At 43.4% G+C, this 18,234-nt stretch overlaps 1 protein-coding gene across 1 annotated transcript in view; it reads left to right on the top strand.

Moving 5' to 3' along the window:
• BRD9 (bromodomain containing 9) overlaps nucleotides 1-18,234 on the top strand; it is a 35,364-nt gene that overhangs the window by 8,762 nt on the left and 8,368 nt on the right. Inside the window, exons 4-12 of the mRNA XM_056857727.1 lie at nucleotides 876-936; nucleotides 1,198-1,342; nucleotides 5,862-5,972; nucleotides 7,526-7,701; nucleotides 10,631-10,763; nucleotides 16,345-16,420; nucleotides 16,852-16,947; nucleotides 17,249-17,381; nucleotides 17,861-17,972. Coding sequence (XP_056713705.1) covers nucleotides 876-936; nucleotides 1,198-1,342; nucleotides 5,862-5,972; nucleotides 7,526-7,701; nucleotides 10,631-10,763; nucleotides 16,345-16,420; nucleotides 16,852-16,947; nucleotides 17,249-17,381; nucleotides 17,861-17,972 — 1,043 coding nt within the window. The remainder of the gene's footprint in view (nucleotides 1-875; nucleotides 937-1,197; nucleotides 1,343-5,861; nucleotides 5,973-7,525; nucleotides 7,702-10,630; nucleotides 10,764-16,344; nucleotides 16,421-16,851; nucleotides 16,948-17,248; nucleotides 17,382-17,860; nucleotides 17,973-18,234) is intronic.

Raw genomic sequence — 18,234 nt, 5'->3', positions numbered from 1 at the left:
TGTTTCTATGATTCTTTGCACGAAAAGGGCTGTTTATTTCCTGTGGGTGATAGAACTGGGCTCTGTAGTTCAGAGATCAGACCAACCAATTTCTTTCCAGCTGATTGGTGGCGCCTGGGCCCTTTAAATTATGAGTTTCAGAGTTCCAAGGCCAGGTCTACCCCATAGGATATAATGGCCCTTTAAAATTTAAAGGGCCCATGTGCTCCCGATCAGCTGGGGACCCTTCTCCTGACCCCTCCCCATTTTAATTCTGTGTGGGAGAGTCAGAAAGGGCTCGATGAAAATTTTGATTAAATACCTGGAATACCATTCCAATATTTCTGGAACAACTTTCTGTTCTGGTAAGAATACTCTTGATATTGAAGGATGAACGTGCTCTTCCTGATAAACAGTTAAAACAGTGATTTTGCTAGCGCGCACCCTATCCAAATCTCTTTGAAACAGCTTGTGGCTTTGTGAGATTTCAGCCCTTCTGGCAAAACCACACTCAGAGGACTGCTGTTGGACCTGGTCTGGCAGAGTTGTAAACAGAATCATAGAATCATAGGGTTGGAAGGGACCACAAGGGTCATATAGTCCAACCCCCTGCACAATGCAGGAAATTCACAACTACCTCCCCCCCACACCCCCAGGGACCCCTACTCCATGCCCTGAAAATGGGGGGGGACCTCCAGGATCCCTGGCCAATCTGGCCTGGTGGAAAATTGCTTCCTGGAACGTGCATGCTGATTTGTATACTGAATGATCTTTGCAGAGCCACAAACATTCGCATGCATCTCCAGAGAAACAGTTCATGCAGGTATGAACCTGAGTTAAGTTCCCAAAAGCTGTCAAATAATTAATTGTCTGCTTTTCCTTGTATTGGATTGTAGCAGAAAATGAGAGTACACCTATCCAGCAATTATTGGAACATTTTCTTCGCCAGTTACAAAGGTGAGGCTGGGTATTCTACAGAGAGATTGGTGGGTGACGGTAGAGTTGAATTTTCAGAGCTGCCTGTTCTTGACACACAAGAATTTATCTCCAAAAGTGGAACTCATAAATAATTTTCTTTTTTTCTTTTTTTTGCTGAAACATGACATGATGTCCTGTAGTTGACCTAAAATGGCTTTTTGGGGGGAAGGGGAGCCAGTAATATTGTTCCCAAGCATAATGATAAACATTTAATTCCTGTGTTTTTATTTCTTTTTTTAGGAAAGATCCTCATGGGTTTTTTGCTTTCCCAGTCACGGATGCTATTGCTCCTGGCTATTCCATGATAATAAAGCATCCCATGGACTTCGGCACTATGAAAGATAAAATAGCGGCCAATGAATACAAGTCGGTAACGGAATTCAAGGTGAATGAATAACGACGTGGTAAATTTTCAATCATAAATTGATAATTTTTTTGTTTAGTACACAGAAATAAAATGAGTTTATGTGACATCATGTAAAATAATTTGCATATTTGATCATGCTTGTGCAAAATAGTGGGCAGTATATTTTCAAATTTAAGGGGCCACTCTAGGATTATATGTATAATTTTACAGGTAGCTATTCAACATCATATGAATTATTGTAAAATTACAACATATGCACATCAAATTGTTTTTAAAGTTGTCTGTCTCTCCTATGTGCTTGTGCCAAGAAGTAGCATTGCCCAGAATTCCCTCTTATCTGTTCCATATATGAAGCATCCCTTGAGTTTTCCCAATTCTGTGATGTTCCCACGTGGGCAATAGGGAATTCCCCTGCCTAAGGAGGGCTTTCTGCTTTATGAAACAGATTTGGAGGTGTGAGCCTGGTGTGCTTTATGCAATGCTTTTGCCTTGGCCTTTGATTTACCGCACTCTAACTGAGTGTGATAAACTGCAGCCAGCCAAGTCCGATAACAGCCCCTGAGAGCCTCAGTTACCTTCCATAGAAGTCTGTTGTGACAGTTCACAGTATGTAACCAGAAGACTGTGCTCTGCCTGGTGGGCTGCAAATTATGCATCCTTGCCCTGGGACTGTGCAAAGATCTTTCATTCTTTTGGTATACTGTAGTTCTTGCAAGCACAAGTTGAAGTGATAAACCTTTGTCTAGACTAGGGGTGCCCTCACCTGGATGTCCCAGGCTATCCTGATCTCGTCAGATCGTGGAAGCTAAGCGAGGTCAGCCCCAGTTAGTACTTGGATGGGAGACTACCAAGGAAATACAAGGTTGTACCACAGAGGCAGGCAGTGGCAAACCACTTCTGTTCGTTTCTTGCCTTGAGAACCTCACCAGGGGCGGGGGGCATAAGTCAGATACAACTTGATGGCACTTTCCTCCACCACCATAGGGGTGTGAACTAGCATAATGATCCTTTTCCATATCGGGAAGTTGGGAAGGGCAGGTTATTGTTATTGGTAAATATCGGAAGTATTGTCATCGTTCCCGAAATATGAAAACAGCACTCCAGATATTTAAATAATACTTTAAACGCACCCTTCCTGACTTTCCCATGTGGAATTAAAACGAGAGTGGAGTGAAAGGAAGGGCCCCTGTCCACAGCCGTTGAGCAGTGCAACTGCCTGTAAAGAGCCATTATTTTCAGTGGGGGTAGACCTGGCCTCCTAATTGAGAACAGTGACTCTTTAAAGGGCAGGTGTGTAACCTACTAGTTAGGGAGCACTCCCCCACTCTAGTTGCTCCTCCCTCACTGACAGGATGCCCAATTCTGATATGAGGCAGGGTTATAATTGGGGTCATGTTCAGGAAAGAGCAGTGAGATCAGGTATTGCCAGCCTGATCCAAGACCAATAAGTCAAACTGCCCTTACTCCCAAAGCTTTATAGCTTCATAAAGCTGCCACTAAAACCATGGTCAAGAAATGCTGCTGCCCCTATTTCTTGAATATTACGCCACATATAGATGGGCTTCTTCTAGAGCCCACTTTAACGCCTTACCTTCTGCTTTAGATGTAAGGTTTCAACATCTGCCTATGGGGCAATGCTGTTGCCTGTTTGGCCCATGCAGTCGAATCAACCACACATATAGTGCTGCAGTGTGAATTTTATGATGAAATCAGAACAAATACTATTTCCCCTCTGCTGTCTCGTTTTAAGCATCTGAATTTTGGGGGGAGGGGTACGGAGTTAGCCTTGGTTAAATTATTGCTTGAGGATAAGGAGGCTGCCGTATCCCATGCAATGGCAAAATTCTGCTTTCCAGCTATTAAGAAGCGAAACACACAAGTAACGAGGTGGATTATATACGCAGTACTAACATATTGTAGCTGAGGTGCACATAATTTACTTATGATAGCTATATTGCTATCATTAACTTATACATTTAGTCTGGGTTTTTAGTTTCTGACTTTATACAGTTTCCTTTTTTCTTGTTTCTCTTTTTATAACTACTGATTGTAATTTTTGTGTATGTGTGTGTGATTTATAACCTGCCCTTCCCGGCCGAAGCTGGCTCAGAGCGGGTAACATCATATAAAAACATCACTTACCCCTCCGTTGACATCAACAATATAACAGGAAGGAGGGGCAATAGGGAGGCCAGCAGATGATATTTGCAGCTAGCCATAGGCCTGGCGGAATAGCTCTGTCTTGCAGGCCCTGCCGAACTCTTTAAGGTCTCGCAGGGCCCTGATGTCACCAGACAGAGCATTCCACCTGGCTCTTGTGGAGGGCAGCCGCACACTCTTAGGGCCAGGGACCACCAGTAAGTTGTTATCAGATGATCGTAAAGATCTTCGGAGGGTATACCAGGAGGGGCAGTCCTGAAGATACGAGGGTCCCAGGCCATGTAAGGCTTTAAAGGTCAAAACCAGCACCTTGAACCTGATCCGATACTCCAGCTGGAGCCAGTGCAGTTGGCAGAGCACTGGCTTTATATGTTCTCGAGGCGAGACCCCTATAAGGAGTCTCGCCGCTGCATTCTGTACCAGCTGGAGTCGCCAGATCAGTCTCGAGGGCAGCCCTACGTACAGCAAGTTGCAGTAGTCTAGAGGTGACTGTTTCATGGATCACCGAGGCTAGGTCAGGGCGGGAGAGATAGGGCACCAGCTGCCGGGCCCGGCGTAGATGGAAGAAAGCTGCCTTGACCATGGCTGTGACCTGGGTCTCCATAGACAAGGAGGCATCCAGAATCACACCCAGACTCTTGACTGCAGGTGCAGATGTCAGTTGCACACCGTCAAGAGCTGGGAGCCGGCACCCCAACCCCAAGCCACCCTGGCCTAGCCACAGGACCTCCGTCTTCGCTGGATTCAGCTTCAGCCGGCCTTTTCTCAACCAACCAGTCACAGCGTCCAAACACCTGGTCAGTGTGTCCGGGGCAGAGTCCAGATGGCAATCCATCAGCAGGTAAAGCTGGGTGTCATCAGCATATTGATGACACCCCAGCCCGAAACTCCAAACTAGCTGGGCAAGGGGACGCATGTAGATGTTAAACAACATAGGGGAGATGATCGCTCCTTGTGGCACCCCACACACCAAAGGGTGCCGCTGCAACACCACCTCCCCCAGCGCCACCCTCTGTCCCCGACGTTGGAGAAAGGAGCGCAGCCATTGACCGGCTGTACCCTGAATCCCCATGTTGGCGAGGCGGTGGTCTAAAAGATCATGATCGACCATGTCAAAGGCTGCTGATAGATCTAACAAAATCAGTAGCCCTGACCTGCCTCGATCCAGCTGTCTCCGGAGATCATCTGTCAGGGCGGCCAGAGCCGTCTCCATCCCATGGCCATGTCAGAAGCCTGACTGGAAGGGATCTAGAGCCGATGTATCATCCAGGAACCGCTGTAGCTGCTCGGCGACCGCTCTCTCAACTACCTTTCCCAGGTATGGAAGGTTCGATACCGGGCGGTAGTTGGTAAGATCTTCCGGGTCTAGAGATGGTTTCTTTTGGAGCGGTCTTACCACTGCCTCCTTTAGATCCCCTGGGAATGTCCCTGAAGACAGGGACCTATTGATGATCTCTCCCAAAGGTGCCCGTACCACATTCAGACTGGCCTTAACCAGCCAGGATGGGCACGGGTCTAGGAGGCAGGTGGTAGGCCTTACAGCCAACACGGTCCTGTCCACATCGGCATCTGAAAGCCGGCTGTAGTAGTACAAAATTGGACTAGAAGACGGGCAAGGGACCTCTAGTTCACTTACTGTATAAAAATTGGCAGGAAGGTCATACCGGAGCGATAAGACTTTTTCCGCAAAATAGCTTGCAAATGCCTCACAGCTATGTGCCGAATTTATGCTGGTCTTTGACTGTAACAATAAAGATTGAAAAACTGAAGGCTGATCCAATGCCCAAAATATCAGGCAGTTTATCAGTTTGACGGTATCTGTCCCCGACTCTGGGCATTATGCCACTTAAAACCACAAACGGAGACTTATGTGACTGCTCTTCCATACAAAAGAATTTCCTGCACATAGAAATTAAGCATGGGTTATGCTAGGGGGTTTTGTGTGTGTGGGTCGGATATTTTCCAACCTGCAGCTTTGTTCAGGCCCTGCCCTGGATGGACCAGGCTGGCTGATCTCAGCTCTTGGAAGCTAAGCAGGGTTGGCCCTGGTCAGTCCTTGGATGGGAGACCTCCAAGGAATACCAGGGTCGTGATGCGGAGGCAGGCAACGGTAAACCACTTAATTGACTCTTCTGTAAGAACTAGGCCTAAAAACGATGGGCAAAGAAGATGTGAACTAAGCAGCCTTTGCAGGTTTTATTTTATTCCTTAAAGGCCAGAGACAAAACCCTTCACGGGTCATCTCGGACTTAACTGGTGTTTGTTCATCCGCCTTCCTTCCCATTCTAACGTTCTTTCAAAATTTGGTGATGTGCTGGTGGCTGAGCATCTGCAAATAGCACCTGCAAACGCAGCAATGCTGCATTGTGTTTTCCAGGCAGACTTTAAACTGATGTGTGACAACGCAATGACGTACAACAGACCAGACACTGTGTACTACAAGCTGGCCAAGAAGATCCTCCACACAGGCTTCAAGATGATGAGCAAAGTAAGACAGCTATAAAAGAGCACGCAAGCCACAAGACCAAGTCATACATGTTAAACTACTGTAGTGAGTGAAGCATTATTTCATCCATCTGTCTTTAGTTATTATAATAGTGCCCATTACGGCAGCTGTATTCAGGGTTGCGTGTCCTCCGCACAACAACCAAATAAAGAGTCCCAGTTCTGTGCCAAGAAAAACAGAACTCTACTGCATGCATGTATTAAGTACCCTTGCAGAAGTTTTGTTATTTTACATAAATTAATATTGCATAGCATACTCGTATTCTGCCTCTGCTGGTTATAAGAAGGGACAAAGGACTATGGAGCACTGAATCCCCTACCCCACTACTGCAAACCTCAGTCAGCCTCCCCTTTAACTTTGGGGGCTCACCAGGTGTGGACCTCCGTGCAAGCATATTTTTACAATCACCCACGCATTTATTAAACGAAAGCCGGCAGCACACTCAGGAAGCTGATTTCTGGGCACCCACAGGATGGCAGCATATGCACTGCTGTGGTTGTATTCAATAGTTTGCTGGGATTTCCATTATAAATCATTCCTCTTTTGGAGTGAATAACCCTGCTTGAAAGTATGGCTTCAGTCTGGGAAAACGTACTTCCCATCAAGAAATAAAAATTTGACATATTATTTTTAAACTTGTTGGAAGGAGTTTTGTGACTGAGTAATTTTTCTAAATATAAATAGGTAAATTCAGAAGTCACTTTGGAATGCTAGCACTTCTTTTTTAAAATTACCTTTTTGTAAAATAAGTCAATGAATGGGTCTAGTTTTCCCCCTATTGCATTGACTTACACTGCGTAATCTGCCTTGAGTGTCAGTGAGAAAGGCAGATGCTAAAGTAAATAAATGAACACACGAATCTGCCTTATACTGAGTCAGACCCTTGGTCCATTTAGATCCATATTGTCTGCTCAGACTAGCGGCGGCTTTCCAGGGTCTCAGGCTGCGGTCTTTCACATTACCTACTGCCTGGTCCTTTTAACTGGAGATGCCAGGGATTGAACCTGGAGCCTTCTGCATGCCAATCAGATGCTCTGCCACTGAGCCACGCCCCCTCCCAGTATTACCAGTTCAGGTGTTTTATGATTTATGAAATACAAGAATCCCACTAGCCACCCATCCTTCTGAGCAGTGCATGAGCTCTCTCTTTCTCCCACCATTGCCTAACATATAAAGAAAAGTGCTAAATAGGAGAAAGGGAGACATACAAGGACCTATTTTTAAAACTATATAAAAATATAAACGTGTGTTTACGAAAGTCAATCTGTCGTATGAGCTACTGCTGGTAGCCTGTCTTGTGCCAAGGTTGCTGCCATTCGCACCCGCAGGTAGGTGGCTCTCTGCATTTTTTTCCTTCCTAGGCTGCCGATGTTCAAGTCTCGCGCTGCCATGACTGACTCCATATTGCATCCCCATCGAAGAAGTAGCTGTTAGGTGCAACGCCATGGCCATGCCCATCCCATCCCATCGTCATAGCATCTTGGCTATGAGGGAAAGGTGTAAAGTCCCTGCTGCTCTGTCCTTTCTAATTCTAGGAACGGCTGTTAGCTTTGAAGCGCAGCATGTCGTTTATGCAGGACATGGATTTTTCTCAGCAGGCAGCTCTCTTGGGCGACGAAGACACAACTGTCGAGGAGCCTGTGCCCGAAGTTGTTCCCGTGCATGTAGAGACTACCAAGAAATCCAAAAAGCCAACTAAAGAAGTGATTAGGTAAAAAAAATTTGAAAAAGTCTGGAGGGGTTTTTATTGAGAAAGAGGTTTGCAGACTACCTGCCTTCGAGGGCGCCTTTTCCAGCATATCCTTGTGGGTCAAGGAGCCCCCGTGTCTCTGCTGCAGGACTCTAGTGTGCTGGCAAAGGTTGTGGGGTCTGTTTGAAGGTACACAGTCGGTTCACATGAAGCACTGACCTGTACGTCTTCATTGTCTGCCTATGTGCACTGCAACCTCCACATGGAGCATATCCAGTGCTCTCTTGTGGCTGCATATTATTGTTGTTGCTGTTGTTATTTAGATTTGTATCCCACCCCTCCCCAACCAAGGTCGGGCTCAGGGTGGCTCACATCCTGCATAACAACAATAATAGTTCCCATTCGGTTCATTTAAAACAATAGCACAATAATACGTAACAGATTCTATTAAAAGCTTGCAGGGGAAGATTGGTGCTGGTGGCCCAATTGGTCTTCTAATTGGCAAACCCCTAACGAAAACAGCCAGATTCATCTCCAGGAGCACCTTAGAGACCAACAAGATTTTGAGGGTATAAGCTTTCAAGAGGCAAACCTCTCTCAGTCAGCTTTGACTCTTGAAAGCTTATCTCCCCCCCCCCCCACAAAAAAAAAATCTTGCTGGTCTCTAAGATGCTGCTGGAGTTGAATCTGGCTGTTCTGCTGCAGACCAACACGGCTGCCCTCTGAAACTACCTTAATCAGAAATCTCTGAGAAACATCAGGTTGCCCACAGAATACTGTTTCAAAGCCAGCAACGTAATAGGGAATGTTTTATTTTTATCCAGCTACTTTTTTTTAGCACTTTTAAAATAGATGGTGGTCTGTTTAGTATTTCTGTTAAGAATGACTTTGCTTTTATGGATAATGCTTTCTTTCTTTCTCTCTCTCTTTCTTTCTTTCTCTCTCTCTTTCTCTCTTTCTCTCTTTCTCTCTTTCTCTCTTTCTCTCTTTCTCTCTTTCTCTCTTTCTCTCTTTCTCTCTTTCTCTCTTTCTCTCTTTCTCTCTTTCTTTCTTTCTCTCTTTCTCTCTTTCTCTCTTTCTCTCTTTCTCTCTTTCTCTCTCTCTCTCTCTCTCTCTCTCTCTCTCTCTTTCTCTCTCTCTCTCTCTCTGTGTTAATGAACGGATAGTTAATACATAAGCCAGTACTTTTATTTCATTTTTTAAAATGAACAGTTTAAAAAATAACAATTTGCATAGCTGTATCAAAACAGTTTGAGAAATCCTGTTCTACTGTAGTAACTTAGGGTTCTTCCAACTCTGACTCAGAGGAGAACTGCATCTTGGAGATATTTCCCCCCATTGTAGTTTCATGTTTTCCAAGATGTGTAAGTTGCAGGTTTGTATGTGTGTGTATACTTTGTATTGTCTTTCAGGTAACTGTTCAGGTGGTTGGTTGGTTGGTTGTCAACTCGGCTTAGGACAGCATTCAAACTGTGATAACTATTTGAGGATTAGTGGCTTTGCTGTTGCGGGGTTCATCTGTTATTTTAAGCAGAACTGGCCACGTTAGTGTGGAATTGTCTCTTGCATGATCTGAAATGTTTTTGAGGAGGGAAATTGTTTATATTGGGCCTTTTTATGGTCATGTTTTACAGATTTGATTTTTTCCATTGTCAATCAAATTGTCAATATTTCAAATTGTCAATATTTCAATTGTCAATATTCCATTGTCAGTATTTTTATTCTTTTTTTGTAAAAATACAGTAAAAGTTACCCTTTAATGGGATTCTCAAAGCTTCGAAGGACAGTTGCCTGATAGGTGACCTATTTAAGCATTCAGAAGAAGCAAAATAATTTGGGAGTTCTTTAAGGAGAAAGAGGAGTTATAGAAAAGAAATGGATACAAGGTGTCCTGCCATGTCCAAGTTATGATACAAGTGGATGGGGCTAGGATACAGTTGGACGGAGAGGGGCCGTGGCTCAACAGTAGAGCATCTGCTTGGTGTGCAGAAGGTCCCAGGTTCAATCCCCAGCATCTCCAGTTAAAAGGACCAGGCAATAGGTGATGTGAAATACCTCCACCTGAAACCTGGAGAGCAGCTGCCCGTTTGAGTAGGCAATACTGACTTGGATGGACCTGATTCAGTATAAGGCAGCCACATATGTTCATGCGTTTACATTTGTAGCCCTACACGGTTGTATTGGCAAGTGAAGTTTTTAGACATGGTCAGGCAGTGTCATGGTGTTGAAGTTTTTGCATTTCATGACAACATGTTTCACATTCTGTGACATAATATTATTTACAGCTATAAAATTATTCAAAAAATACTAACTGATTAAACCAACATCAGAAAAGAGCAAGAGTCCAGTAGCACCCTAAAGACTAACAAAATTTCTGGCAGGGTCTTAGCTTTCGTCATAGCTCACTTCTTCAGATACAGCTAGAATGTGTGTCCATCAGTCCTTAAGTAGACAAGAGTGAATTAGGACACCCAATGGCAATAGCATGTAAATGTCAATAGCAGGTAAATGACATTAGCAGGCGTGATTGGATTAGATGTGATATGCATTTGACATTTACATGCTATTGCCATTGAGTGTCTGAATTCACTCTTCTGTCTTTAAGGACCAATGGACTCACATTCTGGCTGTATCTGAAGAAGTGAGCTGTGACTCACAGCTCAGACCCTGCCAGAAACTTTGTTAGTCTTTAAGGTGCAACTGGACTCTTGCTCTTTTCTACTGCTACAGACAGACTGACTCGGCTACCATTCATTATCTAAACCAACATCACTATTTAACAAATGCTTGGGCCTAAAGGAAACTTTTAACCTGATGCCAAAAGAGCCCAGGCCATCTCACATATGTAGATGGAAACCATTCCTCAATCAGATCTCTTGTGTTGCTATTATTTGGCTGAAAAAAGAGCTCTACTTCCATATTTACTTGGGCAACTTGTTCTTTGTTACAGTTGTATATTTGAACCTGAGGGAAATGCCTGCAGCTTGACAGACAGCACTGCGGAAGAGCATGTCCTGGCTTTGGTAGAACATGCGGCGGATGAAGCCCGGGACAGGATCAACCAATGTCTGCCGAACAGCAAGGTCTTGCCGCTCAATCCCCACTGTTGTTTTGTGGAGATGTCATTCATTCATTCATTCATTCTGCAAAAGTTGTATCCCACCTCTCTGCCCTTACAAGAGCCGCCAAGGTGGCTAACCATTTAAAACAGAGGTGTCAGACATACTGCCCAGGGGCCATTTCCAGCCCCTTGACAGTGAAGAGCTTTGTGCAGTTGGGGCAGCTACTGCCAAAGCAGTGTGTTTAAAAATCTGCACAACCAATCAAATCTCCGGTTGCCAAGCAAGGCTTCTGATTGGCTGAAGCTCCACCTGGCCCCGCCCACTTTAATTAGATTAAATGAAAAAAATCTAACAAAGACAATCTAACAAATAACAGATCTGAATACAGTAAAATATACAGAGATTACATACCTATTAATGTGCCATGCCGGAAAAATTCTTGTACACACCTGCAGCATACAGGCATCATGTCAGACAAAGAATTTCCAACCTCTTACAATTTTAAGTCCCTATATATACCCTTCCAGAGTCTAATTGTTATGAGAACCAGTGAAATATTGTTATGAGAATATTGAAATATTCTCAGACATCAAAAGACATGAAATGTATGAATAAGTCAAAATTTCTCTTAACAAGCATTATCCTTAATCTTGATCTAATGACAGATGAATAGATGACATAGGAAATAACGTATAAACATAGATACTAATATGCATTCTCAAAACAAGTTCTCAGCCTTAACACTGTCTTCTTCAAAGTTCATTAACCACAAAGTCAAACAAGTCATTACTAAAATTGCAGATATTTGCACTTATTGTCGAAGGCTTTCACGGTCAGAGTTCATTGGTTCTTATAGGTTATCCGGGCTGTGTGACTGTGGTCTTGGTATTTTCTTTCCTGACATTTCGCCAGCAACTGTGGCAAGCATCTTCAGAGGAGTAACACTGAAGGACAGTGTCTCTCAGTGTCAAGTGTGTAGGAAGAGTAATATATAGTCAGAAAGGGGTTGGGTTTGAGCTGAACCATTGTCCTGCAAAAAGTATCAAAGGTAATGTGCTAATCATTGTCCTGTAAGTATCAAGATAATGTGCTAATGAGGGTGTGGTATGTTAATATGGAACCATTGTATCCTGAAGTGATCTGTTTAATGTGTGAAATCCAAAGCTAATCCGCATGGCTATTGTGGACTGTAGTCTTTGTTAGTCTGGAGGTTTTCAGGACAGGAAGCCAAGCCTTATTCATTCTTAAACTCTCTTCTTTTCTGTTAAAGTTGTGCTGATGTTTATGAATTTCAATGGCTTCTCTGTGCAATCTGACAAAATAGTTGGTAGAATTGTCCAGTCTTTCAGTGTCTTGGAATAAGGCCCTGTGTCCTGTTTGTGTCAGTTCATGTTCAGCCACTGCTGATTTCTCAGGTTGGCCAAGTCTGCAGTATCTTTCATGTTCTTTTATCCTTGTTTGTATGCTGCGTTTTGTGGTCCCGATGTAAACTTGTCCCCACAACTGCAAGGTATACGATATACCCCTGCAGAGGTGAGGGGGTCTCTTTTGTCTTTTGCTGATCATAGCATCTGTTGTATTTTCTTGGTGGGTTTAAACACTGTTTGTAGGTTATGTTTTTTCAAAAGTTTCTCCATCCTATCAGTGACTCCTTTAATAAATGGCAAGAATACCTTTCCTATGGGAGACTGTTTTTCCTGAGTTTTCTGATTTTTGTTTGGTTTAATGGCCCTTCTGATTTCATTTCTGGAATAGCCGTTTGCTAGCAGTGCGTGATTTAGATGATTAATTTCTTCCTTGAGAAACTGTGGTTCACAGATCTGTCTTGCACTGTCCATTAATGTTTTGATTATTCCTCTTTTCTGGTGGGGGGGGGGGGTTGGAGTTTTTGTGTAAGTAGAGATCTGTGTGAGTTGCTTTCCGGTAGACCTTGTGACCTAACTGAAAGTTTGTTTTACGGATGACAAGGGTATCAAGAAATGGGAGTGTACCCTCAATTTCCTTTTCCATGGTAAACTGAATATTTGGATACTTTTTGCAGGACAGTGATTCAGCTCAAACCCAACCCCTTTCTGACTATATATTACTCTTCCTACACACTTGACACTGAGAGACACTGTCCTTCAGTGTTACTCCTCTGAAGATGCCTGCCACAGCTGCTGGCGAAACGTCAGGAAAGAAAATATCAAGACCACGGTCACACGGATAACCTACAAGAACCAATTTGCACTTATATTAACTTAAAAGCAAGGGGAAATTGCTAAGAAACCACAAAGGCAGAGAATTCCCTTCCCATTCTCTCAGTGGGGATGAAGAAGTATAAAGTATACTGCTTTTGAATTTTTTCCCCTCTACTCTGAACTATCAACAGTCCTGTCTGGCTCTGTTCCCAGACGTTAGCTGATTTTAGCTGACTTTTCTCTGTGGATTTTCAAATACCTTTCAGGCTTCCTTTTCTGTAAACAATCCTCTCTCTCAGATGTTACTCTCCTGTGCAGGCCCAAACTTAAAGCCTTAAATCTTAACTTAGAATTTAAGTCAGTGCTGCAGTATGTCAATATCTATACTTTTAACCCTAAATATATTGAAAACTACAACAATACAGCCAACCACAAATGGATAAAATTGGCCACTGGAAAAATTTCAAAACCAGAAATGACCAGTTCAACTCCTATACATCATAGCTAATTTTTTTGATGTCGAGTGAAGCTGATGAACCATTTTAAGCAGGTTTTCTTTAAGCACCAAAGTGAACGTTCCATTTTCATGTCAGCTTAACAGAGCTGCAATGGGCTTACCATCTGTCCTTACAAAGGACTTGTGAGCTCCATTTTGAGAAATGCTGGTGTACAGTGGAGTGGGGAGGGGGGACAGCGAGCTCTACTGCATCCCACCGTCTGTGCACCTACCTGCCTGCTGCCACTGTGTCGTGGGTCACTTTGGAATAGTCTGTGTGCATCGAGTCCACCGTGCATCGTCCCAGTCTGTATATTCCTTTCTCCCTGATGCCGAGGAGTCACACTTGCATGCGCTGGAGCCGATTTGTGTCAGACCATTCATAGCTAAACTACTCCAGCAGTACATCATAACGTCAGGCAGACACGGTCGGCACGCTTTACCAAAGCTGTCCATATTTAATTGCAAGCTTATAAGCTTCTTTTCCCATAAGGGTTATTGGCACACGGATACATTTGAAGCTTGAAAAAAGAATATGAAATGGGGACTTTACCGGAAGCCCATTGCGGTTTATAACTACTCCGTTGCCTTTGCATACTTACCAGTTGGATGTTTGGACTTTTTGCTTATTATACCTCTATTTACCTTTTAGAGAAATTGTATACTTACATTTACCTTTGGGATATTGTAACTGTGAATATTGATTGGTTTTTGTCTTTTGCTCCTTGAGCACGTATTTATTCTTATCATTGAGGTTGTTCTTTTGAATAGACCTAATTGCATTCCAGTTTGAGTCTGTGCTTTTATTGTTAGCTGTACAAGTGCATTATTTTGATTCCTTGACTACCTGGAGGATGGCAGCCCTAGATCCATCCAGGTTGTCGTCCTGCTTCCTGCCATGGCTGACCAGGTGCCCTGGAAGGCCCAGGACACCTAGCACATCTAGCGTTTCCCCTACTGCTGCTTGAATCCAGAGGTAGACTGCTTCTGGGTACAGGGAACCCATGTAGCCATCATGGCAAACAAATCACTATGACCATTTTCCAAGGCCTTGTATCATGGCAAGTCAACCATGGGGCAATACCATAACAAAGCTCAAGTGGGTTTGGACTCCAGCAAAATAGAGCTTTATTGGAAAGAATTAAGACAGATATTTAAAATATAAGATTGCAGTTCAAATGAAGGCAGGTTGCATATAAAATAACAAAACCAACTCTCTAAATGCTCACTTGAGCCCTAAGCACAGCATAGTTGATAAGCACATGATTTCCAGAGCTTAATGTGAATGTCTTTCTGGCAGCAGAAAGGGGGGGAAACAGATACTGACTAAACTTCTCAGTTGTCACTATTATGGAAAACGCTGACCGTAACCTGCTGACCCCCCTCAACCAATCGCAGGGATGTCTTCATGAAATATTCCAGGGAATTAGTGAAGTGCCCCCTCCCAACTTAGTTTCTTAGCTGCATTTAATGACTGATCAAGCAGGCCTGGAACTCCGCCTGGATAAAGCTGGAAAAAACAGGAGGGTGACATTACACTTCTGTGAAGGCAAAACTAGATCAGGCTGGAAATTTCCTTTCTGGACACCTTGTTTTGGGTGCCCCTGCTTTCTGTTAGGCATAGGCCTGAGAATGGTATGCAGTGGTTACACCAGGTGCCAACCAAGGCCGGCTCCCAGATTGTTTTGACTTTCTCCAGTGGGAACTTCCAGAGCTCCTGACAACTCTAGGGAGGGGGGTTGCCATGGTACCCAGACTTATCTCCCGTTTGCCCATCTATTTATGCCATGTATTGAACTATGCTTTTTACTAGTATCCTTTTGCTCCTGGCTTCTGATACCTGTAGATCAGCTTTCTTTGGACTGCCTGTCTGCTGAAGTCTGTTTATGGGATTATCACGGGACTAGAGCTCACACTTTCTGAGATTAGGCAACCAGGAGAGGGCCTTCTTGGTCATGGCACCAAAACTCTGGAACCTGCTCCAGGGAGATTCGCTTATCCCCTTCTGTTGCCGTCCCCCTCCAGCGGGTAAAGTTTGTATGTTTCATCTGGTATTCTCAGTGGTCCCTCCTTCCTGCCCTGTTTATAATTTTTAATTTTATATGTGTGTTTTTATTATTTTGTATGTGTGCTTTAAATTGGTGTAGTGGTTAAGAACAGTGGTTTGGAGTGATGGACTCTGATCTGGAGAACCGGGTTTGATTCCCCACTACTCCATATGAGTGGCGGAGGCTAATCCGGTGAACTGGATTTGTTTCCCCACTCCTACACATGAAGCTAGTTGGGTGACCTTGGGCCAGTCACAGGACTCTCAGCCCCACCTGCCTCACAGGGTGTCTGTTGTGGGGAAGGGAAGGTGATTGTAAGCCGGATTGATTCTTCCTTAAGTGGTAGAGAAAGTCGGCATATAAAAACCAACTCTTGTTGTTTGAATGAGGTGTTTTTGTTTGGTTTTAATAAGGGTTTTTTTTAGATAGCCGCCTTGGTGGCCCTGATGAATAAATAAAAGAATTTTTTTTATCCCCCTGTACAGCCAACTAAGGTAGTGGCCATCAACACATCATAAGACAGCAAGATTCCACAAGTCCAACACCACCACCATCACTAACATGATACTTAGCTAAGAACAATATCTGATTTAAGCTAAGGATGTCGCCAGGCCTGCAAAGAAATGGTTGCAGAAGGGTGAAGGGAAAGATTGTTCCCTTTTGCTCAGGAAGATGCTGTCCAAGAGGCAGCCGGGCATTGGTCAGCCACAGTGCAGAGGGGGCAGAGGGCTTCTGTAGCAGTGCTGGTCTTCCGTAACCTTCGCCGTGAGGATCAAAAATGTTAGGGCCAGATGTTTTTAAATCTGGATGTTTGTTCACTTATCGGCAGACATAAAAAATAATGTATATTTTTTGCTCTTGTGTGTGTTCAAGTGCAGATTGGCTACTTGAAAAAGAACGGGGATGGTTCTTTGGTCTTCAGTGTAGTCAATCCATCAGATCCAGAGGTAGAAGGTAACTGTTCTGACATTTCCAATATGTTGTTTTTAAAATAACTGTAGATGTGCTTTTATGATTAAGTTCTGTTTTCAAAACCTCTCTAATGCTAGAGAAGAATTGTGCTGTTGCCTTGAGGCCTGGCCCCTTCCACCTCCGGCCTGAATTACCATCAATATCTCCTCTATTTACATTAGATTGATATGATTGTCCAGTTTGAGGCAAAGGCAGCAGGAGTGTAAGAATTGTGTTTGTGCTCCTCCTCCCTGCCTGTCCCCTCGTTCCTTAAGAATCAGTTAAGAATTTTTCTTGTCAGCTTGTAAAGTAAAAACTTGTAAATGAATCATGATTCTTATACTAATCCAATTCCCAGACATATTCTAAATGTACACTAAGATGTGATTTTTGGAAGGGTTAATATCTATTAACATCTTTTCAATTTGATACAGAGGAGGAAACCCATCCAGTGGATCTGAGCTCTCTGTCAAATAAATTATTGCCTAGTTTCACGGCGCTAGGATTTAAAGATGAAAGAAGGCACAAAGGCAAGTGTGTACTTTTGGTTGTAGGGGCATTTAGAAGCATGCCTTCCTCTGGGGCATATGTTTTTTTATATTCCCAAGCTTAAACACTGGTCTTATTATAATTTCCATTCAGTTGTAGAGCCAGCAGAACACAGTAGAATCATGAATGTGACCCTCATTTGGATGTTCACAACTGAATGTCCATCGAGAATTAAGTGGTTAGATGAAGTGGTTAAGACTGTTCTGTCTGAACTATGTTGGCTCATTCAACCCTGTTTTGTACAGAAAGAGATTCCAAACCCATTTTGTCTTTTGTTTTCAGTTACCTTTCTTTCCAGCAACAATGCAGCGCTTTCGATGCAAAACCATTCTATATTTCATGACCTGAAAGCAGATGAAATGGAACTGCTGTATTCAGCGTATGGAGATGAAACCGGAATCCAGTGTGCCTTAAGGTAAGCATGTCATAATGCAGCATTGAAACCACTGATGCCTACTTAATGTTGGGGCCTGTCACATCAGCATAAATGTTGAAAGGGTTATGAAGGAGGGAAATTGGTCATTGGAATAAAGTCGTGCCAGTGTTAACGATAATCCAAAGTGTTGCAGCTTCAAATTCCATCTGAGGGGGAAAGGTTTTTTTTTAAGTTTTCTAACAGGGTTTGGGGACATTATGCATCCCTAGGATGGCCCAGGCTAGCCTGATCTCGTCACGTCCCAAAAGATAAACAGGGTCAACCCTAGGTTAGTACCCAAGGAAGTCCAGCATTGCTACGTGGAGTCAGACAATGGCAAACCACCTCTGGATGTGTGTTGGCTTGAAAACCTCATGAGGGGTTGTCATAAGTCAGCTGCGACTTGATGGAACTTTCCACTACCAGTGTACCAAATATTCTGTTCTGTTAAATGTGCATTTGTTTGATTTCCTATCTAGCTTGCAAGAATTTGTGAAAGATTCTGGAAGCTACAGCAAAAAAATAGTGGACGACCTGCTTGATCAGATTACTGGAGGAGATCATTCAAAAACCATTTATCAGCTAAAGCAGGTAGGGCCACGTTACAATCTAATCAATCAATAATAATAGTAATAATAATGCAAAGGCGCAAGCATATGCCCTTGGAGTTGGTCCCCTCAAGTTATTATTTGTAAAAACAGCTTTTTATCCAGCTCATTGAGTAGTGGACAATAGAACTGGTTGGAGACTACCATGGGAACTTCAAAGGGTTTTTTGAGACGGTGAAGTTTGCATATTTGAACTCTTTCATACATTTGTGCTTTAACAAATGAGCTTTATCAGATCTAGGGTG

The sequence above is a fragment of the Euleptes europaea genome, chromosome 11, assembly GCF_029931775.1.
Source record: "Euleptes europaea isolate rEulEur1 chromosome 11, rEulEur1.hap1, whole genome shotgun sequence".
NCBI lineage: Eukaryota > Metazoa > Chordata > Lepidosauria > Squamata > Sphaerodactylidae > Euleptes > Euleptes europaea.
The sequence above is the reverse complement of the archived record's forward strand: the minus strand, read 5'-3'. Positions and strand labels throughout refer to the sequence as shown.